At 46.0% G+C, this 24,938-nt stretch overlaps 1 protein-coding gene across 8 annotated transcripts in view; it reads left to right on the plus strand.

Annotated features, from left to right (window-relative positions):
- Positions 1–24,938, plus strand: part of LOC140385126 (zinc finger protein 236-like) — a 177,663-nt gene that overhangs the window by 147,321 nt on the left and 5,404 nt on the right. For 5 of the 8 annotated variants that reach the window (XM_072466956.1, XM_072466959.1, XM_072466957.1 and 2 more), the window contains 6 exons: positions 1,815–1,985; positions 2,947–3,140; positions 5,089–5,223; positions 9,856–10,053; positions 11,986–12,115; positions 22,555–22,731. In XM_072466956.1, coding sequence (XP_072323057.1) covers positions 1,815–1,985; positions 2,947–3,140; positions 5,089–5,223; positions 9,856–10,053; positions 11,986–12,115; positions 22,555–22,731 — 1,005 coding nt within the window. Of the gene's footprint in view, positions 1–1,814; positions 1,986–2,946; positions 3,141–5,088; positions 5,224–9,855; positions 10,054–11,985; positions 12,116–22,554; positions 22,732–24,535; positions 24,789–24,938 lie in introns of all 8 variants that reach the window. The other 3 variants (XR_011933295.1, XM_072466958.1, XM_072466961.1) reach the window with 3 other exon arrangements.

The following is a 24,938-nucleotide window of genomic DNA, read 5'->3' on the forward strand; positions in this document are numbered from 1 at the left end:
ATGCAGTTCCCATAAACTGCTACACGCTGAAAACATTGTGGCTGCTTCATGGATAATAGCCACTGGCATAATTAATGAACAATTGCAAGCTCCTTCTGTTCATGTAGCCCTGATGTTCTTGCCGCCATATATGCCATCTGTGACATCTCACGTTCAAAGTAGCTGTGCCTTGTCCATCAGATGCTTTCTTTCCAAAAGCACCGGAAAGGAAGTGCTGCATCTTGTAAGTGTAGGGTTCATCATTACTGTGGCATAGGGACTGGGGACCTCGGGAGAGGTTCCACCTACATTGGGCACCTCTACCATGCAAAGTAACACATTAGGGTTTTGATGCGACTGGGGTCCTGGGACGGTTTGAAAGGATCTGGTGATGTGGAAGCTTTGTGATATAGGAAGCTGCACTTGTACAGAAGGAACTGCCCCTCTTCCCCAGGCTGTATCCTGTCGGATTGTGCCATGTTAACTAAATAATTAATGATTGATGTGCAGCAATAAGTTGCTGTAAAATGTTTTAATTTAATTTGTTTGCAATGGGATTAATGTGATCTTTTTCTTTAATGATAATTATTTTGTTTGTTTTGTATTCACTGATCTATGATAGAATACCAGAGAGCTGCCAAAATCTATTCTACATAAAAAAAAGATACATTTTCACAACTAATGCAATTGGGGAACATTTTGTTTAAATGTAAATGGAAATTATGGTGAAAGCCTTTTCTTTTAATATTCCCAAGTGAAAATTTGTCATTGTTTTTACTCTAATTCATAAATTTAAGGTAAGATTGTCATATGCTGTTATTTTATTAAGTGACCAATGTATGGCACAATAATATGAGAGTAAAAGGCAACAGCCCTTCATTGCTAACAGGAGAGATCATTAAGCAACATTAACGAATAGTGAAGCAATTTGATATACCTGATTAATTCTGCAATCGAAAATAAATTGTTAACTTTAGTCTGTTTCTCCAGCTATATTACACAGCTGTCTCTCCAGGTCAGCACAGGTGGGAGAAAAAATAGATTGATAACGCTGATAGGATGAGACAAAGAGGAGTTGGATGAGACAAAGAGGAGTTGGAGGAGACTTGTGTGGAACATGAATACTCATGTAAACCTGTATGAATGATCTGTTTCTGTGTTGTAGATATTAGCAACAGAAACCAAAAAGCACTGATATGTAATTCTGGTGTGGAAATGCTGGCGTTGGATTGGGGTGGGCACAGTAAGAAGTCTTACAACACCACTTTAATGTCCAACAGGTTTATTTGGAATCTCTAGCTTTCGGAGTGTAGTTCCTTCATCGGATGAGTGATGAAGGAGCTACGCTCCGAAAGCTAGTGATTCCAGATAAACCTGCTGGACTTTATCTTAATGTAATTCTGGAGCAGAGAGTGTGTAACCTGTGAATAGTTACATGTATTTGGCCTTGAATTTGTTTGGTGGTGGGCAGGGATCACTGGGCATGATGTTTGTTGGAAGTACAAAGGGTCTTCAAGATTGTTTCTGATTTGTGAATATCAATGGTGTACTTCCACATGCGGGAACAAACTTCACCCTGTATCATATCCAAGTCAATACATGCAATGTGCTTGTAATGAGCACGGATAAACCAACCAATGCATTGTTGGAAAGCAATGTGTAAAAAATTTATTTTGTAAAGTTGGTAGTTTTCTTTTCATGTACATTAGTTGCAGTGAAATTATTGAAGAAAAATGTGTTTTATTGAAATTTGGGGTAATGCGATAAAAGCACTACCTTGAATGTTTTGCGTGGATTTTGTTTTAAAATTTCTCGCCCTTCTCTCTCCTGATCAGGTCAGGATATCATTCAGCAGCATGACACTACTGGTAACGGCGAAATGAATGGAGAGATCCAATTGGAAACATCAGTGAATAATCATCATAGTACTGCCACATTGACCATTAGCAATGACCAGCTCCTGAATCAGGGAACCACTCTTAACACAACTAGTGCCAACATACCAGGTACAGTAGGAAGTGAACAGGGGAGAGGCGACGGTGTTTAAGCAATCCTTTCATCGACAATGTACATTTTATGCTATATGCACAGTCATTTTGTTTTTAAATCCGAGGAGATATGTGCATATTGTTATTGGGTACTTAAATATACCAATCTTCGCCATAGAACCCCTACAGTGCAGAACAAGGCCATTTGGCCCATCGGGTCTGCACTGGCCTTTGGAAAGAAAACCCTACCTAACCTTTTGGGTACTTAACACTTAAAGAGCAATTTAGCATGGCCAATCCACTAAACCTGCACATCTTTGGACAGTGGGGGGAAACCGGAAGAAACCTACGTAGGCCCAGGGAGACAGTGCAAACTTCACACAGACAGTCACAGAGGCCGGAATTGAACCCGGGTCCCTGGTGCTGTGAGGCAGCAGTGCTAACCAGTGTGCCACCCTGCCGCCCTCACATCTCTGAGCAAAGTGTGCTTTGTAAACCAAAGTAATTTCAATTAAAGGAACCCCAGCTTTTGCTGTCGGGGGAATTTTTACTTTATTTGCCATTATTGCGATGAATAACTGGCAGACTATAACACCACTATTCTTAGTAAACCATCACACAAAACCTGGTCCGAGATTGTGGATCCTTGTTTTGCAGCCAAACGCAATTTAAAACATTAATGCAGAATTAGCACACATTCAGCAAAACCTGTAGTCACTATCTGATTAACTTCAAGTATTTATCCTCCAAGGATTACTGGTTGGAACAAACTACCACTGGCAAAATTCTGTTTGATCGACATTTTCTGGCTTTGATTATACCTCTTAAATCAGATCTCCTTTGAGCTAAAGGGAGTGTGAATGTCATGCACTGGAAAAGGAATGAATGAATGAAGAATAAAAGTAGATTGCTTAGCATATGTTCTTAGTTCCACTGAGATACTGAAATTGATTCAGCATTGGTTTTACACCCCTTACAGAGCTGAGTTCATCTGTAAGCAGTTTGGCATCTTCCCTCACTACATCCCTTTCCCAAGCTACTGTCTCTACCCAGGACCTGGAGATGTCACCTGCTAATGTCGGTGGGGAAGGCAGTGTTACTCTGACTCTGACTGACACACAGAGCATGCTGTCTGGTAGTCTAGACACAGTCACACTCAACATTGCTGCTCAGGTAAGGGCGAACCAACAGGGCACCTCCAAATAGTAAAGCATTCATTACTGAACATTTATATAGTTGTCATTTAACAGTACAAAAAATATATTGGTATTTACAATGGGCTTTATGGGATATATCCTCCCTTGCGCCATGTGGCTATATGGAGTTCACCAGCAGCGAATGTCTCAATAGATATAGCAAGTGCGTTTTCATCGTGATATTCCTGGTAAAACAGCATATGGCCTAAGCTGAATGACTCAGGGTCACATAGAAGAGCAAATGAACTTCTCAAATTAAAAGAAGGTGTGTGTAAGGTGGATTTAGGTAGGTGGAAGTGGTGGTGGTGGTGGTGGTGGAGTGGTCATTCTCATTTCAATGGCAACCTTTGTCTGTGTAGAAGGTCAACTCTGTCTTGCAACAACAACTTGTACTTCTATATTCTTTAATGTAATAAAACATCCCAAGTTGCCTCACGGCAGCGTTGAAAAACATGAGACGACACCAAGCCAAATAAGGAGATATTAGTGCATGTGACCAAGAGCTAAGTCAAACTGTTCAAAACATCTTAAAGGAGGAAAGAGAGGTTGAGAGGTGAAGAGATTTAGAGAGGAAATTCCAGGGCATCAGGCCGCGGCAGCTCAGGACATAGGGAACAGGAGAAGGCTATTCGGCTTGTTAAGTCTGCCACACTATTCAAACAGATCATGGCTGATCATTTACCTCTGTCATTTCTCCCACTATCCTCATATCCCTTGGTATTGTTAGTACCCAGAAATTGATCTCTGATCTCTGTCTTGAGCATTCTCAGATTGAGCTTCCACACCCCTCGGGGGTAGAGATTTCCAAAGATTCTGAGTGAAGAAATTCCTCCTCATCTCAGTCTTAAACGGTCAGCCACATATTCTGCGATTGTGTCATCTGGGTCTAGACTTAAGCCTGAAGAAATATCCTGTCCATATCTACCCTGTCACACCCTATACGAATTTTGTAACTTTCAATGACATTGCCTCTCATTCTTCGAAACTCGAAGCAACATCATTAGGCGGTTAGTGCGATAGAAATGGAGGAAAATGCAAAGGGCTTGGATTCGGTAAGCGCAGAGGTCTTTGAGGATTGTTGGGCTCCAGGGGTTTGCAGAGATGGGGGCAAGGCCATGGAGGGATTTAAGGACAAAAATTAGAAATTTAAAATCTAGATTTTGCTCATGGTGCAGCAAAGAGCTTTACAACACCGATCCCCTCAAGCAGCTTTATAAGAATGAAGGTGAAGTGAGCTGAGGGAGATGAACATATTTACATCCAAACATTATGGCCCATATGCTGATTCTAAGGAAGGGATTTGAGGGCAACCAAATGGTTTCAACCAAAAATTAGATGCTGAACAGTTTCACAGCAGCAAATGCACAGATCAGATAGATATACTGACTCTGTTGATCACATCAGATCGTTTGAAATATTAGCATTCTGTAGCTGGTCCTGCAGATAATGATGTGATGGTTCAGAAATTGCTTACGGGTATTTTAGAATGCCTGCGTCCTGACGTTTAAATAGACTATTGATGCTTTCTTGATAAAGCTGCAGAATCTACTGTTTGCTGTGAAGTTAATGGCAATAAATGATTTAAAGCAGTTTTTTAAAACTGAGTGAAACATCTAATATAGAGTATATAGACTGAATTAGAAATTAAATTACGTTGACCGGAATTCTCCAGCCATTGGGATTCTCTTTCCCGCTGACAGCGCACCCCGCCAATGGGTCTCTCAGCGGTGTGGGGTGGCTCCAATGGGAAATCCCATTGACAAGCGGCGGGACGGTAGAATCCCGCCACCAGCGAATGATGCGCCACTGAGAAACACACAGCTGGGGGACCGTAGAATCCCGCCTGTTATCTACAAGACTGTTAACAATAGGAGAGCAATAGAGGACTTGTTGTTGGAATAATGTCTGGTCCATTTTAAAAACAGGGGCAACAATTTCCAGCAGTGGTCCCTGATCCAACTCTGCCAGGCCAACCTGGATCCGCTCATCCGCAGGTGATATTGGTGAGCCAGGCACCACAGGACTCAGCTGGTACACAAGAGGAGACTGCCTCATACCAGGTATGGTACAGTGATTTGTGGAATCATGCAGCACAGGATGAGGCCAGTGGGCCCAGCACCCCTCTCACTGGCACATTGGAGAGCCATACAATTGGTTGCACTCCCCTGCTCTTTACCCATAGCCTTACAAGCATTTCCTTTTCAATTCTGAAAGCCACAATTCAATCAGCTTCCACCACCCTCCCGAGCACTATTTTCCAGATCATCATAACTCGGAGTCAAAAGCATTCTCCTCCTCCCTTCTGAACAAAGAACAAAGAAATGTGCAGCACAGGAACAGGTCCTTCGGCCCTCCAAGCCTGTGCCGACCATGCTGCCCGACTAAACTACAATCTTCTACACTTCCTGGGTCCGTATCCTTCTATTCCCATCCTATTCATATATTTGTCAAGATGCCCCTTAAATGTCCCTGCTTCCACTACCTCCTCCGGTAGCGAGTTCCAGGCACCCACTACCCTCTGCGTAAAAAACTTGCCTCGTACATCTACTCTAAACCTTGCCCCTCTCACCTTAAACCTATGCCCCCTAGTAATTGACCCCTCTACCCTGGGGAAAAGCCTCTGACTATCCACTCTGTCTATGCCCCTCATAATTTTGTATACCTCTATCAGGTCGCCCCTCAACCTCCTTCGTTCCAGTGAGAACAAACCGAGTTTATTCAATCGCTCCTCATAGCTAATGCCCTCCATACCAGGCAACATTCTGGTAAATCTCTTCTGCACCCTCTCTAAAGCCTCCACATCCTTCTGGTAGTGTGGCGACCAGAATTGATCACTATACTCCAAGTGTGGCCTAACTAAGGTTCTATACAGCTGCAACATGACTTGCCTATTCTTATACTCAATGCCCCGGCCAATGAAGGCAAGCATGCCGTATGCCTTCTTGACTACCTTCTCCACCTGTGTTGCCCCTTTCAATGACCTGTGGACCTGTACTCCTAGATCTCTTTGACTTTCAATACTCTTGAGGGTTCTACCATTCACTGTATATTCCCTACCTGCATTAGACCTTCCAAAATGCATTACCTCACATTTGTCCGGATTAAACTCCATCTGCCATCTCTCCGCCCAAGTCTCCAGACAATCTAAATCCTGCTGTATCCTCCGACAGTCTTCATCGCTATCCGCAATTCCACCAACCTTTGTGTCGTCTGCAAACTTACTAATCAGACCAGTTACATTTTCCTCCAAATCATTTATATATACTACAAAGAGCAAAGGTCCCAGCACTGATCCCTGTGGAACACCACTGGTCACAGCCCTCCAATTAGAAAAGCATCCCTCCATTGCTACTCTCTGCCTTCTATGGCCTAGCCAGTTCTGTATCCACCTTGCCAGCTCACCCCTGATCCCGTGTGACTTCACCTTTTGTACTAGTCTACCATGAGGGACCTTGTCAAAGGCCTTACTGAAGTCCATATAGACAACATCCACTGCCCTACCTGCATCAATCATCTTAGTGACCTCCTCGAAAAACTCTATCAAGTTAGTGAGACACGACCTCCCCTTCACAAAACCGTGCTGCTCTCACTAATACGTCCATTTGCTTCCAAATGGGAGTAGATCCTGTCTCGAAGAATTCTCTCCAGTAATTTCCCTACCACTGAAGTAAGGCTCACCGGCCTGTAGTTCCCGGGATTATCCTTGCTACCCTTCTTAAACAGAGGAACAACATTGGCTATTCTCCAGTCCTCCGGGACATCCCCTGAAGACAGCGAGGATCCAAAGATTTCTGTCAAGGCCTCAGCAATTTCCTCTCCAGCCTCCTTCTGTATTCTGGGGTAGATCCTATCAGGCCCTGGGGACTTATCTACCTTAATATTTTTTAAGACACCCATCACCTCGTCTTTTTGGATCACAATGTGACCCAGGCTATCTACACCCCCTTCTCCGGACTCAACATCGACCAATTCCTTCTCTTTGGTGAATACTGATGCAAAGTATTCATTTAGTACCTCGCCCATTTCCTCTGGCTCCACACATAGATTCCCTTGCCTATCCTTCAGTGGTGTTGTTTTTTGCCAATTATCTTAAATCTGAAGCCTCTGTGCCTGCTGGAGCAGTTTTCTGCTATCAAGACCCCATATAATTTTGTACGCCTCCATTAAATTCCCCTTAATTTTCTTTGCTTTAAGGAAAATAATCCCAACTCCTGTAGTCTCTCTGCATTACTGAATTACTTCATCCAATAAGATGAAGAAATTTAAGATTGAATTCCCGAATGAATTGCCATGAGGAGCAGCATAGTTTGGCATGCTACTCTGTTATTCCTAACTGGTTGTGCATAGAGCATCCTGCAAGATAGCAACAGAGACTTGGGGGAAAAAAAGGAGTTTGGTTAGAGTGGGAATGGGGAGCAGAGTAGTTTAACTGAAATGGGCCGCACGGTAGCACAAGTGGATAGCACTGTGGCTTCACAGTGCCAGGGTCCCAGGTTCGATTCCCCGCAACGTCACTGTCTGTGCGGAGTCTGCACGTTCTCCACGTGTCTGCGTGGGTTTCCTCCGGTTTCCTCCCACAGTCCAAAGACGAGCAGGTTAGGTGGATTGGCCATGATAAATTGCCTTTGGTGATCAAAAGAAAAAGGTTAGGAGGGGTTACGGGGATAGGGTGGAAGTGAGGGCTTAAGTGGGTCGGTGCAGACTCGATGGGCCGAATGGCCTCCTTCTGCACTGTATGTTCTATGTAATTGAAATGCAAGGGTCGATGAAGAATATAAACTTCACTGTAACTTAACCAACATTTGGAATAAAGTGCAGCATGGGATGGGACAATGATGTGCTGTTTTTGTAAGTTTTGAGCAGCAACTCTTTTTCCGGCCAACACATCTGCAGGAAGTGCCTTCAACCGAAATTGCTTAAAGTCAAGTTTAATACGTGAGATACGGAGAATGCCCAGGAGTGGGCTTTGAAGCAGTAATCACACCACTCGAGATGGAGGGAACAGGGAGAGGGCGGAGTGAGTGGTTGACCATCCAAGGGTTGGGAAAGCAGGAAGAGACGGGCTAGATGAGTGACACTTGGAGAAAGTCATCCAATCCAACAGGTTTGAAGTACGGCCTCTTGCGGGGAGGTCAATAGCTCTGGGTAGGACCATCAATATGTTATAAAATAAATTCATGCTGATGCGCGGGATAGTGGAAGTCCTTCCCGTAGAATAGTTTGAAATGTGGAGTAGTTGTTGCAGAAAAATTCTATATCCCTTCACACTGGATTCACCAGCAGTTTGATCCTGAGCGCAAACTCCTTCAAAGAAAAAGTGTGACAAGTATTTACCGATTCAGCTGGAACAGCAGTTATTACATTTATAAGTTAACAAACATTGTCTCAAGTGTCAGAGAGTTTAAGCTATTCGACAAACTGGCAGCATCTGAGATGTTCAGCAGTAATACCAAACACTGAAGGCTAAGAATTTGATTGCATGCGGAGGTCGGTGCATGAGGGGTGGGACTTGCATCGCATGTGTCTGAGTTTTTTCAATGCCTTAGTCAACATACCTCAGTAGTCACCTAAACGCCTAATTTGCGGTTTGAGAGACCAGAGTCTAAATTTGCCGTGGGTGTGTTTACATAAGTGTAACTACATTTTAAAAGCAATTAATTGGCTTTGAAGTATTTTGAAAATGACCTGAAAGTTGTTATGCAACTGCAAGCTTTTTCTTTTAAGTGCACAAATGGTCAAGCGATACAATTCCACTCCCACTGTGGGTTTTCACAAGGGAATAATTGTGTCATCCACACCAGTAGTTATCAGTTAATTTCTAGACTTTTGATCTCGGTTGGGGAAGTAGCAGCTCATGTTACAGGTGGCCTCAACACCCACAGGGTTAGGTCAGGGTAAACCAGCCATAGTCCATTTTCTTTTCTGTAGTGATTCCTGCAAGTTAGCGTAGTTACTAGCACGAAATGTCAGGAAACCACAATGTGCATTTATCTTGCATTTTTAACGAAGCTGAACATCCCAAGGAGCTTCACAGGAGTGACCATCAAACATAATTTGCCACCTGAGTCTCACAAACAAATGCTTGGACTGCTTGTTCAGAGAAACATCTTAAAAGAAGGAAAGGAAGGTGGAGAGATGTAGGGTGCGAATTCCAGAGCCTTGAGAACTGAAGACACGCTGTCAGTGGTGTAGTGAAGTAAGTCGGGGATGTGTAAGAGGCTAGAATTGGAGGGGCATGCCGACCGTGGAGTGTTGTGAGGCTGGAGGACGTTGCAGAGATTGGTTGGGGCATTTAGGCCAGTCAGGTAGAATAGCCACTGTGTGGGAGGTACCAGAGAGGGTGTTCATGGAATTATACCGCTGCGGATTCCTCCAGGATGGAAAAGGAACATATCAGTCAGAAAACAGGTCAGCAATCAAACGATGAATCATTTGTCAGGCTACACCATTACTTGCCTGCAGACACATGGCTACACATTGGACTTGCTTTACCTTTAGACCTCTTGTGTCTCTCTCCCTCTGATTTTCACGTTCACTGTAACTTTGTGCTCCCTTCACTTGTGCTCATGAGATAGCAAGAACTATTATCGCCAAAACTAAGAAAATTGGATGCTATTAGCACATTTGCCATTCTGACAAAATTTGCACCAGCTATTAATCATCATGAACTGAATTTGTACCTTCTGGTTTAGGTCACTGAGACAACGATTAGTTTTACAGAGGACAGTCAGACAGATGATGAGGGCCAGATAAATCACTGTCCCAATTGTAGCCAAAGCTTCTCTTCAGGCTCCATGCTCCGTCGACATTGCCGGGAAGCCCATGGGGAGGAAAGAATCCACATATGCAACGTCTGCAGTAAAGCCTTCAAACGAGCAGCCCATCTCAAGGTAATTGAATAAAATTGAAAACCTATTGAACTTGCTACTCATGTTGCAAAGATTTCATCTGGGCGTCACCCCATCCTTTCAAGCTGGTGCAGCAGCAGGACATTACCTTGCACTTTTAAGTTATTTCTAGCCTTTTATGTCTAAACATCTCTGTCTCTCTACCTCTCCTCCTTTGGGCCAAACTATTTGGCCGCCTGTCCTAGTATCTCCTCATGTAATCCGGAGTCAAAATTTGTTTGATAATCACTCCTGTGAAGCTCCTGGAGACATTTTACTGTGTTAAAGGTGCTATATAAATGAAAGTTATTATCAAGAGGCACTAGCAGTTGAAAGGTGTGGGTGATGAGGCTATCAATTGTACATTACATCTTGAATGTATGTCCGGCTGTAATTAAGTTTGCATGAAATCTGTACAGTGGACTATGAGAATTCGCATGAGTAAATGGCAGGGGTGGAATACGTGTCCGGCATCAACCTGTAGGATGGTCTTGTGTCGTGGTAAACAGTATTGTTTGCCCATTGTCACGTTCCTTAACATGGAGCAGTGGTGTTCATACCTCCTGTAACACCACTCAAACCTGTGAACCAGGTCACCACCACCTAAACCAGCAGCCATTCCCCACAAATGCCATTCCCCACAAAGGCTGAAAAATACTTCAAACCTATTTTGGGCCTTTATAAAAACTCTCTTAATATTTGCCCTTTTTGGGGCTGGGTCCTCCCAATTTTGTGCATTTCCCCATTAAGCTAGCATCCAGAACGCTGGTATAGCTGCCTCAAGTTGCAGGGTAGTTGCACAAATGAGATGATGCCAGAAAAGTGCAGGCCGTGTGTTTTACGCTAAGTTCCACCTAGCCAGAACTGGAATATGTGCCTGTTGATACATTTAATGTAGGGCCAATCACCAAAACGTGCAGTGTACCCGCTAAACTGTTGAGCTGCGCCTGACTAGTGCTCTGCAAATTACACGTCAGACCGTAGCTGGAGTGATCGGGGCACAATCTGGGAAGTGTGCAAAGGCCACCGAAAAGGGCACAGGGGAGGCTTACCAGGATATTACCCGGGATGCCGGGGGCGATCTTGGGTTATGGAGAAAAGTTAGGACTTTTTTTTTTTTTTTTGAACAGAGAAGATTAAGAGGTAACCTAAAAGAGGTTTGCACAATGAGGAGCGGTTTTGATAAGAGTAACCAAAACACAACTTTACATCAGCAGGGTAGCACAAGTGGCTAGCACTGTGGCTTCACAGCGCCAGGGTCCCAGATTTGATTCCCCGCTGGGTCACTGTCTGTGAGGAGTCTGCACGTTCTCCCCGTGCCTGCGTGGGTTTCCTCCGGGTGCTCTGGTTTCCTCCCATAGCCCAAAGTCGTGCAGGTTAGGTGGATTGGCCATGATAAATTGCCCTTGGTGTCCAAAAAAGGTTAGGAGGGGTTATTGGGTTGGAGGGATAGGGTGGAAGTGAGAGTTCAGTGGGTTGGTGCAGACTCGATGGGCCGAATGGCCTCCTTCTGCAATGTATGTTCTATGTACTATCTGGTGAGTGGGTCAACGGAATTGTGGATTTGAAATCATTGGGAAAGTATCTGGAGGTGAGATGAGATTTTTATTTTCTGGGTGTTGGCAGGGTTTGGAACCCTCTGGCTGAAAAGTTGGCAGAAGCACCTTCTACCAATCAGTTTTAAACGGGTGTTGGAAAGCACTTGAGGCCAACGGACTTGCAGGGTTACATACAAAAAGCGGAGGCGTGAATCGCAGCACAGGCATGTTGGGTGGAATGGCCAGTCCCTGTAGACATGATGCTATACCGAAACTTTGCTGTGTGCTGATGAAAATTACGCCATAATTATGCATTTACGACACTTGCATGAAGCGTTGAGTACTTGATGTGTGTTGTGGAATTGTAAAGATTCGAAATGTTATTTTTGATCAATAGGACCATCTTCAGACGCACCAACCTGGACCTTCACCTAGCAGTCAGAAACCTAAACTATACAAATGTGAATCATGTGACAAGGCATTTGCTAAGCCCAGCCAGCTGGAGAGGCACAATCGAATTCACACAGGTATTCAACAGTTAATAGTTCTGACCGTGTGGACAATGTACAGTGGTGGTAAGACGGAAATTTTCCTTAAATAGATTTTGTCCGGTTCATATTGAGAAGTGTTGGAAAGAAAGGTAAGGAGGGGATTTAATGGAGGTATTCAAAGTTCTAAGGGGTTTTGGTAGAATGGATGGGGGGGTGGTGGGAGGGTCGGGGTGGAAACTTTCCATCAGTGGGAGGGTTGATGAACGGAGGGGCGAGATTTAAGTTAACGGGCAAAAAAAGCCAGAGTCAGGTGAGAATTATTTTTTCCGCTTGGTGAGTTATGATGAACTGGAATGCACTGTCTGAAAGAACGGTGGGAGCTGATTCAATAGTGACTTTCAAAAGGAAATCGCACATATACGTGAAACGGAAAAGAATTGTAGGACCGTGAGTAGGAGTGTGGGACGATTGTCTGGCTCTTTCAGAGAAACAGCACCAGCACGATGGGCCAAATGGCCACCACCTGTGCTGTATATGACTCATCTTTAATTGCGTCAAATTTGTCTTAAGGCTGACTGATAACGGAGCAGCAAATTATTTCAACTGGTAAGTATCAGAGGAAGAGAGAGCAAAATGTTGGAGGCGTGTTGTGCGGTTGAACTGTATTAGCAACCTGATTTATTTATAAATTTCGCAACCTCATTCTGAATTTTAATAACAGAAGGGCGTGCATAATTTAACCTGTGCATTTTAATCCCTCCATCCAAATTGCTATTTATTAGACACAAAGATTGAGGATGATTGCAGTTCTTATACACTTGTTGGGCATATGACAACTGAGATCATTTACAGTAACCTAGAAATTTGGCCAATCCACCTACATCTTTTGGGTTGTGGGGGTGAGACACACGCGGCAAATGTGCTTACTCCACATGGACAGTGGCCCAGGATCGAACCCGGGTCCTCTTCGCCGTGAGGCAGCAGTGCTCGCCACTGCGCCACTGTGCCCTATGTGGACATTTTTGATCATTACTTGCTAAGAAGTTGTAATTTCTCAAATGCATAGAAATTTAGCATAAGAATCATAAGGTGTTGGAAAATACATCAGAATCTTGCACACCTCAAAGCTTTATTTTATTGGATTGGATTTGTTTATTGTCACGTGTACCGAGGTACAGTGAAAAGTATTTTTCTGCGGGCAGCTCAACAGATCATTAAGTACATGGGAAGAAAAGGGAAGAAAATACATAATAGGGCAACACAACATATACAATGTAACTACATAAGCACTGGCATCGGATGAAGCACACAGGGTGTAGTGTTAATGAGGTCAGTCCATAAGAGGGTCATTTAGGAGTCTGGTGACTGTGGGGAAGAAGCTGTTTTTGAGTCTGTTCGTGCGTGTTCTCAGACTTCTGTATCGCCTGCCCGATGGAAGAAGTTGGAAGGGATGTAAGCCGGGTGGGAGGGATCTTTGATTATGCTGCCCGCTTTCCCCAGGCAGCAGGAGGTGTAGATGGAGTCAATGGATGGGAGGCAGGTTCGTGTGATGGACTGGGCGGTGTTCACGACTCTCTAAAGTTTCTTGCGGTTCTGGGCCGAGCAGTTGCCACACCAGGCTGTGGTGCAGCCCGATAGGATGCTTTCTATGGTGCATTTGTAAAAGTTGGTAAGGGTTAATGTGGACGTGCCGAATTTCCTTAGTTTCCTGAGGAAGAATAGGCGCTGTTGTGCTTTCTTGGTGGTAGCGTCGACGTGGGTGGACCAGGACAGATTTTTGGAGATGTGCACCCCTAGGAATTTGAAACTGCTAACCATCTCCAACTCGGCCCCGTTGATGCTGACAGGGGTGTGTACAGTACTTTGCTTCCTGAAGTCAATGACCAGCTCTTTAGTTTTGCTGGCATTGAGGGCGAGATTGTTGTCTCTACACCACTCCATTAGGTTCTCTATCTCCCGCCTGTATTCGGACTCGTCGTTATTCGAGATCCGGCCCACTATGGTCGTATCGTCAGCAAACTTGTAGATGGAGTTGGAACCAAGTTTTGCCATGCAGTCGTGTGTGTACAGGGAGTAGAGTAGGGGGCTAAGTACGCAGCCTTGTGGGGCCCCGGTGTTGAGGACTATTGTGGAGGAGGTGTTGTTGTTCATTCTTACTGATTGTGGTCTGTTGGTCAGAAAATCGAGGATCCAGTTGCAGAGTGGGGAGCCAAGTCCTAGGTTTTGGAGCTTTGATATGAGCTTGGCTGGGATTATGGTGTTGAAGGCGGAGCTGTAGTCAATAAATAGGAGTCTGACCAACGACAACGGGGAGGTCCGAGTGGGGATGGTATGGTAGGCACTGAAGGCGGTGGTGAGGGGAGAGCTGATCTTCATCAGGGCCCACAAGGAGCGGGGGGAGAGGGAGAGGCTGGTGGGGAAGATGGTGAGGGTAGACGGGAGGTATGCCGAAGAACCCGAGGAAGGATTGTTGAGGAAGAGGCGCAGCCTCCAGGCCGAATTCGACCTGGTGACCACCAGGAAGGCGGAGGTGCAGTGGAGGAAGGCCCAGGGGGCGGTCTACGAGTATGGGGAAAAGGCAAGCCGGATGCTGGCGCATCAGCTTCGGAAGCGGGATGCAGCTAGGGAGATCGGGGGAGTTAAGGACAGGGGAGGGAGCGTGGTGCGGAGTGGGGTTGGCATCAATGGGGTCTTCAGGGACTTCTACGAGGAATTGTACCGATCCGAGCCCCCACGGGAGGAGGGAGGGATGGGCTGTTTCCTGGACCAATTGAGGTTTCCAAAGGTGGAAGAGGGAGTGGGTGCCCCGATTGGGCTGGAGGAGCTGATCAAGGGATAGGAAGCATGCAGGCGGGGAAGGCACCGGGGCCGGACGGTTTCCCGGTCGAGTTCTATAAAAAATATATGGACCTGTTGGGCCCGCTGTTAGTTAGGACCTTCAATGAGGCAAGGGCATTACCCCCGGGGACTGATCTCCTTGATCCTGAAGCAGGACAAGGATCCCCTGCAATGTGGGTCTTACAGACTGATTTCCTTGCTAAATGTAGATGCCAAGGTGCTGGCGAAGGTCTCAGCCACGAGGATTGAGGATTGTGTGCTGCAGATCATCCATGAAGACCAGACAGGGTTTGTGAAGTTGAGACAGTTGAACGTGAATGTGCGGAGGCTTTTGAACGTTATCATGATGCCGGCGAGGGAGGGGGAGGCGGAGATAGTGGTGGCGATGGACGCTGAGAAAGCCTTCGATAGGGTAGAGTGGGGGTACCTGTGGGAGGTGCTGAAGAGGTTCGGGTTTGGGGAGGGATTTGTCAGGTGGGTTAGGCTGTTGTATGAGGTCCTGATGGCGAGTGTGGCCACAAATAGGAGGAGGTCCGAGTACGTTCGGTTGCACCGAGGGACGAGACAGGGGTGTCCCCTGTCCCCCCTGCTCTTCGCACTGGCAATTGAACCCCTGGCTATGGCACTGAGAGAGTCGAGGAACTGGAAGGGGTTGGTGCGGGTTGGGGAGGAGCATAGGGTGTTGCTTTATGCGGACAACCTGCTGCTGTATGTGGCGGACCCGGTGGGAGGAATGCCAGAGGTAATGAGGATCCTTAGGGAATTCGGGGACTTTTCGGGGTACAAGCTCAATATGGGGAAGAGCGAGCTGTTCGTAGTTCAGCTAGGGGACCAGGAGAGGGGGATTGGCGAGCTCCCACTACAAAGGGCGGAGAGGAGCTCCAGATATTTGGGGGTCCAGGTGGCCAGGAGCTGGGGGGCCCTGCATAGGCTTAACTTTACAAGGCTGGTGGAGCAAATGGAGGAGGAGTTCAAGAGGTGGGACGCGCTGCCGCTGTCCCTGGCGGGTAGGGTGCAGTCAATCAAAATGACGGTGCTCCCAAGGTTTTTGTTCCTGTTCCAGTGCCTCCCCGTGTTTATCCCGAAGGCTTTTTTCAGGCGGGTTAACAGGAGTATAATGGGGTTTGTGTGGGCGCGAGGGACTCCGAGGGTGAGAAGGGTGTTCCTGGAGCGGAGTAGAGATAGGGGGGGCTGCCGCTGCCCAACCTCTGTGGGTACTACTGGGCCGCCAATGCGACAATGGTGCGCAAGTGGGTGATGGAGGGGGAGGGGGCTGCATGGAAGAGGCTGGAGACGGCGTCCTGTGTGGGTACGAGTCTGGGGGCGCTGGCAACGGTGCCGCTGCCGCTCCCTCCAAGGAGGTATGCCACGAGCCCGGTGGTGGTGGCGGCCCTCAAAATTTGGGGGCAGTGGAGGCGGCATAGGGGGGAAGTTAGGGCCTCGGCGTGGACCCCATTACGGGGGAACCACCGGTTCGCCCCAGGAAGAACAGGTGGAGGGTTTTCGGGGTGGCACAGGGCAGGGATACGAAAGTTGGAGGTCCTGTTTGTGGACGGGAAGTTCGCGAGCTTGGGTGAGCTGGAGGAGAAGTACGGGCTCCCCCTGGGGAACACTTTCAGGTACTTACAGGTAAGGGTGTTTGCCAGACGGCAGGTGGTGGAATTCCCACGACTACTGCCATACACAGTACAGGACAGGGTGCTCTTGGGGGTGGTGGGTGGGACTGGGGAAGATCTCGGAAACGTACCAGGTGATGCAGGAGGAGGAGGAGGCCTCGGTGGTGGAGTTGAAAGGTAAGTGGGAGGAGGCGTTGGGAGAGGAGATTGAAGATGCCCTAGGGAGGGTGAACTCTTCCTCTTCGTGCGCGAGGCTCAGCCTCATACAGTTTAAGGTGCTGCACAGGGCACACATGACCGGGACAAGGATGAGCAGGTTCTTTGGGGGTGCGGACAGGTGTGTTAGGTGCTCGGGGAGCCCAGCAAATCACACCCATATGTTCTGGGCATGCCCAGCGCTGGAGGAATTTTGGAAGGGCGTAGCGAGGACGGTGTCGAGGGTGGTAGGATCCAGGGTCAAACCGGGCTGGGGGCTAGCAATATTTGGGGTGGCAGAGGAGCCGGGAGTGCAGGAGGTGAAAGAGGCCGGAACTCTGGCCTTTGCGTCCCTGGTAGCCCGGCGAAGGATTCTCCTTCAGTGGAAAGATACGAGGCCCCCAAGCGTGGAATCCTGGATCAGCGATATGGCAGGGTTCATTAAATTGGAGAGGATGAAATTCGCCTTGAGAGGGTCGGTACAAGGGTTCTTTAGGCGGTGGCAACCGTTCTTAGACTTTCTGGCAGAATGCTAGACATTGGTCAATGGCACCAGCAGCTCGGGGGGTGGGGGGGGTTTACTTTATTTTTGCTTATGTTATTTACACTGGAAGGATCTGAGGGGGTGTATACACCTGTTGTCTTAAGTCGGGGTGTTAATGTTAATTTATTATTTAGGTACAGGGGGGGGGGGGGAGGGGTTTGGGGGGGTTGTTTTTTTAGATTGTGTTTTGTACTTAACCCTGTTGGGTTCTTTTTTCTTTCTCATTTTGTTATTGATATTTTATGAAAACCTTTAATAAAAATTATTGTAAAAAATTTTTAAAAATTAAAAATTTAAAAAAATAAAAAATAAATAGGAGTCTGATGTAGGGGTCCTTGTTTTCGAGATGCTCTAGGGATGAGTGTAAGGCCAGGGAAATGGCATCTGATGTGGACCGGTTGCAGCGGCATGCGAATTGCAGTGGATCAAGGCATTCTGGGAGTATGGAGGTGATGCACTTCATGATCAATCTCTCGAAGCACTTCATTACGACTGAAGTCAGGGCCACTGGACGGTAGTCATTGAGGCACGTTGCCTGGTTCTTCTTTGGTACCGGTATGATGGTGGTCTTCTTAAAGCAGATGGGGACCTCGGAGTGGAGTAGGGACAGGTTAAAGATGTCCGCGAATACCTCTGCCAGCTGGTCTGCGCAGGCTCTGAGTGTACGACCAGGGATCCCGTCCTGGCCCGTCGCCTTCCGCGGGTTCACTTTCAGGAAGGCCAATCTGACTTCGGAAGCTGTGATGGTGGGTATGGATGAATTATGGGCTGCTGGGGCACTCGACAGCGGATTGTTGGTTACCTGCTCGAACCGAGCATAGAATGCATTGAGTTCATCGGGGAGGGATGCGCTGCTGCCAGAGATACTGTTCGGCTTCGGTTTGTAGCCCGTTATGTTGTTTAGTCCTTTGGTTTAGTTTAGTTATTTGGTTTCATCTAGATTTAAAGCCACGTTAACGCACAATTTAATATCTATAATTCTAACAAAGTGTGAAATGATATTTTCAGAACATCTTTATGACTAGGATGGGAAATTAAATTACCTGAATTTGCCTGATATTTCAAAATTCTTTCTTCTAACCCTATTGTTTAAAAAAAGAATTTGTTTCACAGTAATCTTGAAATAATGCAACTTTTATTATATTTTCTCCCCTGTCTGTTTTTTGCGAGTATAAAGATTATATACACTTGTTCTATAGAGTAGAATATTTTCTCGCCTTTCATGTCTTATCCATGCCCAATAATTCTACACGCCAACTACAATATGAGTTTGATGCAGCATATATTTTCCCACTTCCCCTGAACCTGAATGTCAGGAAATAACCACTTGCTTCACTACGCCAGTGTGTTATCATTGTACCTTTCTTGATTGACATAACCTGCTGGTTTGAACATAGTTTTGTACTGTGAACTTGCATCCATGGAAAATTGGATTGCGATTCCTACCGCTGCCACCCCAGCTCCCCCTTAGCCCCAACAGCCATTGCAAAGAAGAAACTTCCTAACCCTGTTATAAAACACTGGAGGCAGAGTTGGCTGTGTGTTCGACCCCTATCCGTTTCTATACTTTTCTCATGGTGAGGGCTTTTTAACTCTATTTTTAAACTGTTGTCCTCCCTCTTTCGTCCACCTCTCAGCCGCTGAGGTAGCTGGGGCATAGCCTGTCCTCAGATCACCCCAGCTCCCACAACCAGCTGCTTGCGGGCTCTAGGGACTGTCTGGAAAGGCTATGATTGCCCTTTCCCCTTGCTGGTGACGTGGCAGCAACTCCCCCTACAAAGAGGCTGAGATATTGTGGACAGCAGGGTTCGGAATTTCCATCGGTCCCTCCCTGGTCCCCTTGCAGGCTTGTAAATGAACCTGATCATTTCAACGTGATGAAGTGGACGCATCAGAATTCTGTTCTCATTTGCCAGTCGAAGAGAAACACTACTATTGTCCCATTTAATATTTCAACTGAAATATTAAACGCAAGCCAGTGCTTCTCAAACCATATTCAAATGTACAATTTAGAGAGATTGATTTTAGTTGCATCAGTGCACTTGGATCTAACTTAACAAAATAATTTATGCTCAAACGATCTAACAACTTATATAAAATACCACAAAAGCTTTACTTCTGTTGATTTCCTTATTAGCATCTGCACCGCCTATTTCACTATTTCCCACAAATGTCACAGTCTAAACAACAGTTTAACCTTGTAAAACGATTCTATATGCTGTCATATAGGCAACCTGAGGTAAGTTTTATTTATTACCTGAGGATTCTTTCAGGTTGTACTGGCTGCATTTCCTTATGTGCTGCCCTGACAACTGCTCAACAACCTCAAAAGCTGTTTCTAAGGGCAGCACGATGGTGCAGTGGGTTAGCCCTGCTGCCTCACGGCGCCGAGGTCCCAGGTTTGATCCCGGCTCTGGGTCACTGTCTGTTGGAGTTTGCACATTCTCCCCGTGTTTGCGTGGGTTTCGCCCCCACAACCCAAAAGATGTGCAGGCTAGGTGGATTGGCCACGCTAAATTGCCCCTTAATTGGAAAAAATGAATTGGGTACTCTAAAAATTTCTTTTAAAGTTTGGAAAGCAACGAATCACATCATTCGCCCCGAACATTTAAAAGCTGTTTCTAAGGCGATGTGAGCTGTGCATTCACAAATGGCCAGGGAATTGGCAGCCGTTTAGCATTCTGTTAAAATACCAATGCAGTTTTACGGGTGGCTCCTGTTGGCTAATCCAAATGCCTCGCCAGATACCGTGGATGGCACGGTAGCACAGTGGTCAGCACTGTTGCTTCACAGCTCCAGGGTCCCAGGTTTGATTCCCGGCTTGGGTCACTGTCTGTGCGGAGTCTGCACGTTCTCCTCGTGTCCGCGTGGGTTTTCTTCGGGTGCTCCGGTTTCCTCCCACAAGTCCTGTAAGACGTGTTGGGTAATTTGGACATTCTGAATTCTCCCTCCGTGTACCTGAACAGGCGCCGGAATGTGGCGACCAAGGGCTTTTCACAGTAACATCATTGCAGTGTTACTGTAAGCCTGCTTGTGACAATAAAGATTATTATTGTTACTTCCTGGCCAAATGAGTAAACGCAATTTGTAATGTTCGTTTAAATTTTATCCAAATCAAGTTTAAAGACTTGGTCATGTTGTGATTTTGGAAAGTCTTGTTCTGTGAGAGTGACGCCGTGCGTAAGCAATGACGTTGTATGGGGCAACATTTGTAAATGGACTGAGGAAAAGGAGAAGGTATTTGGGGCTTCAGAATCCCCCCTGTATGTGAAACATAGGGTGATGCAAATAGTTGGAAGATGATACATCAGTACCATGATGCGTATTTTATTCAGAATTGAAGAAAGGGCAATCATCAGTCTTAGTGTGATATACTTTTTCAATGTAAGGTCCTACTCTCCATTTCCCTCAGGATAACAGAGTATGTGGTTCTATCTAAAATAAGTTTATATAATGGTGAGCGGATATCAGGTACTTTCCCAGCACAATGCCCCGATAGACTAGGCATTACTTTTTGGTGCTTAGATCATTGTGTTCAAAATGCTTACTATTGAATCCTGTTTATTGATTGACTTTGGATGTGGACCAGTTTGGATGTCATTGTTCCACATTGATTAAAGATTTCCATTTGAAATGACGCAACTATTTCAGAGCGAAGCAATGAATGGGGAAGTTATTTTTTTTTACTTTGTCACCTTTGTGACAAATTGCTTGCTCTTTTTGTAAACAAAATTCTGCATTCCTCCCGAAGATCTCCATTTGGTATTTCCTCACAATTACATAGCTACGTAGAACTCTAAGATTCCAGCCTGTTGCTTTACTGTGCCGTCCTTTATTGATACGCACTTCAATGCTGCATTTCACATAGCTACCTAATGACTGTAAATTGTGTGTTGCACAGTTTAAAATTACCTGCAAATAATTGGGTTAGAGCCTTGGAGATTGAGGGGAGAAAATGTTCATTAAACATGCCCAGCTAGATAGAATGGCCACTTGAAAAAGAAGATATAGCACAGTGTTCCATTATGCTTTCCAAATCTAGACCCCCACGAAAATTGTTTTAATTGTAGAATGTAATAAAGATTAACTTGTACCCCCGGAAAACGCTTTCAGGTACATGCAAGTGAGGGCGTTTGTGAGGCGGCAGGTGAGGGAATTTCCGCTACTCCCAGCACAGTGGATTCAAGATAGGGTGATTTCGGGCGTATGGGTTGGGGAGGGCAAGGTGTCGGCGATATACCAGGAGATGAAAGAAGAGGGGGAGGCTTTGGTAGAGGAGCTGAAGGGTAAATGGGAGGAGGAGTTGGGGGAGGAGATTGAGGAGGGGCTATGGGCTGATGCCCTAAGTAGGGTTAATTCCTCTTCCTCGTGTGCCAGGCTTAGCCTGGTACAATTTAAGGTGGTTCATAGAGCGCATATGACGGGGGCGAGGCTGAGTAGGTTCTTTGGGGTGGAGGACAGATGTGGGAGGTGCTCAGGAAATCCGGCGAACCATGTCCATATGTTTTGGTCATGCCTGGCACTGGAGGGGTTCTGGAGGGGAGTGGTGGGAACAGTATCTAAGGTGGTGAAAGTCTGGGTCAAGCCAAGCTGGGGGCTAGCACTATTTGGAGTAGTGGACAAGCTGGGAGTGCAGGAGACAAAAGAGGCCGGCATTCTGGCCTTTGCGTCCCTAGTAGCTCGGCGAAGGATCTTGCTAAAGTGGAAGGAGGCGAAGCCCCCCAGTGTGGAGGCCTGGATAAATGATATGGCAGGGTTTATCAAGCTGGAAAGGATAATGATTGCCTTGAGAGGGTCTGCGCAGGGGCTCTACAGGCGGTGGCAACCGTTCCTAGACCATCTCGCGGAGCGTTAGATGAAGGTCGGACAACAGCAACCCGGGGGGGGAGGGGGGGACATCGTTCAGTGAGGGGGAGGGGGGGGGTTTCTCTGGGGCGCATTTGAGCAAGAAAGCACATGAATGATCCGGAAACTGACATGTACGGGAAGAATCCAATGTACAAAGTTCTGTATCTTATTGACTTGCCATGTTCATGTCTTGCCACGCGAGTTCTTTTTCTTTTCTTTGTTACGGGGGAGGGGGGGGGGGTTTGTTTGTAAGGTGGAAAATATTGTTATTGAAAAATTCTTAATTAAAACCTATTTTTAAAAAAAGATTAACTTGTACGCCTCTGCCAGAAACTTACAAAACCATTTTAACTTGCTGATGTATCTTGTAAAAATGGATGCAAATACATTTGAGAATGGTTACTGTAACGGAAAGTATTTGTGCTGTTTTGCAGGTGAACGGCCTTTTCAGTGCAACCTCTGTGAAAAAGCCTTCAACCAAAAAAATGCACTACAAGTACATATGAAGAAACATACCGGTGAGAGACCATATAAATGTGATTACTGCGGAATCTCTTTCACACAAAAAGGCAATATGAAGATACATATGAAGAGGGCACATGGCTTTCCTGGTTAGTGTTACAGTGATTGCAACTGTGAACCATTCTATAAATCAAAGTACATATGTTACTGGACGAGGTGGGATGTGGTGTGTTAGCGGAAGAAATTGCTATATGTGTCAGGATTGGTATAATAAGTCTGTTCTCAACTGCGTGGTGTTGGTAAAATTTTGTTTAATTCGGAAAAACTGTGTGCACACAGGAGAGATAGATTCTGCTGCTAGCTTTAGCTCGCAAAAGCCAGCTCTGCCTGTCCTCAGAATTACATGCATACATATTTAAAGTTCTTCGGAAGCAGGTATTGACGTTACTGAATCATACGGAACAATACAAAGTGATCAGTATGCATATTTTCTGGTCCCCGTAATGGGAAAACGATTAAAGAATACAATGTTTCCTTACAGTCTCATGGGTTTGTGCTTAACATATTTAACTTCTAGAAGAGGTGCGAATGTGTTGGACAATGGATCCCTTCCACTTACTGGGGCCTCCTGTGTTTCCCTTTTCATATTCAAATACTCTGTGAGATGATTAAATCATTTCCAATGTAGGTGACTTTAACCCCTTGCTTGCTGGTTTTCCCTTGGTATATGTTTAACCCCTTGCTTGCTGGTTTTCCCTTGGTATATGTTTAACCCCTTGCCTGCTGGTTTGCCCTTGACCTGTGCTATTACAATACTTTGAGACATCTTTATTATACCAATCCTGCCACATACAGCAATTTCTTCCGCTAACATGGTTGGGGGGGGGGGGGGGGGGGACGATATTGAAAAGGTAAATCACCCAGAGCTGAATCTCTTGTGGGGGTGACTGATTAATTCTGCAGCTGCTGCAAAATCTCTCGGGCCAATTCCTGGTCAGAGGTTACGTCCATGCCAAAGTGATTGTATTAACCCGCGACTCCCAAAGATTCACTGTCCCTACATTGACAGCGTGGAGGCTCAGAAGATCCAGATATACTTGTCTCTTTCTCTTAGATGAACGTAAGTGCAAGTAGCATCACAAAATTGTTGCAGCACAAAAGGAGACAATTCGGCCCTTCATGCTGTGCTGGCTCTCTGAATAAGCAGTGCACCTGTGCCAATCTCCCACCTTCTCCCCATATTCTACAGGGAAGATGTGAAGGCATGAGAGTGAGTGCACACATTGCCTTTCCAGATAATAATCCCTCTTGTACGCTTTGATTGAGCTTGCTTCCACCACACTGCCCAGCAGCGCAGATCCAAACCACTCGCTGCATGAACAGGTTTCTCCTCGTGTCTCCACTGCTTCTTCTGCCAGTTACCATAAATCAGTGCCCTCTGGTTTTCGATCATTCCACCAGTGCAGTCAGATTTTCCCTATCTACTCTGTCCAGGCTGCTCGTGATTCTGAATACCTCTATCAAATCTACCTTCTCTTCCCAAAGGAGAACTTCTCCAATCTATCTATGTAATAATAATAATCGCTGAAACTCCTTCCCCCCCCCCCTTCACCCCCGGAAACCATTCTCGTGAATCCTTTCAGCACGCACTCTGATGCCTTCACGTCTTTCCTGAAGTGTGGCGCCCAAAGCTGGGAAGTAGGCCGGGATTGCAATTTATATATTCGCCACTATGTGTATCCCACAATCTTTGAGGGGACGCATTACATCAATCATCGCCCAACTGGAATGGCAACTGTAAAAATTATTTTGTTGTTGCATTCAAATCTACAACTCAACCTTCATGTTGGGAGTTATTTAGTGCATATTTACAGATATTAGGTAAAATCAATGAGGAATGAAGTGCCAATCTTTTTTGAATGCGCAACTCATATTCTGGGTATCAATTTCCAGACACAACCTCTGTTCGCCTCCAGCTTAATCCACATTGGCAGCCAGCTACTTCCGAGTGCCCAGTGTCTTGTTATGCTCTAGGCGTAGCATAAGCGGCTTCCTTGTGGTGCACTTGACAAAGGAAGGTTCAGACGTGGAGATAACTTCAACACGTTTATTAAACTATTTACACTTCTCCTACTCGGGTTCGACACTACTGTTAATCCTTCTATAGCTACTCAGACTGACTAACCAGTCTGCTACAATCCACGAGGTGGGTGTAATATTGAATCAACCCTGTGTCTCTACTCACTGACTGTCTCCACTGGAAAGAGGAAGATCATGTGTGTGGTGTCCTTTATATATGGGTTGGTGTAATGCCCCCCTGTGGTCGTGTCACCTCCTTGTGTATCGTGAATGCCTA

This window comes from Scyliorhinus torazame, chromosome 11 (assembly GCF_047496885.1).
Source record: "Scyliorhinus torazame isolate Kashiwa2021f chromosome 11, sScyTor2.1, whole genome shotgun sequence".
Taxonomy (NCBI): domain Eukaryota; kingdom Metazoa; phylum Chordata; class Chondrichthyes; order Carcharhiniformes; family Scyliorhinidae; genus Scyliorhinus; species Scyliorhinus torazame.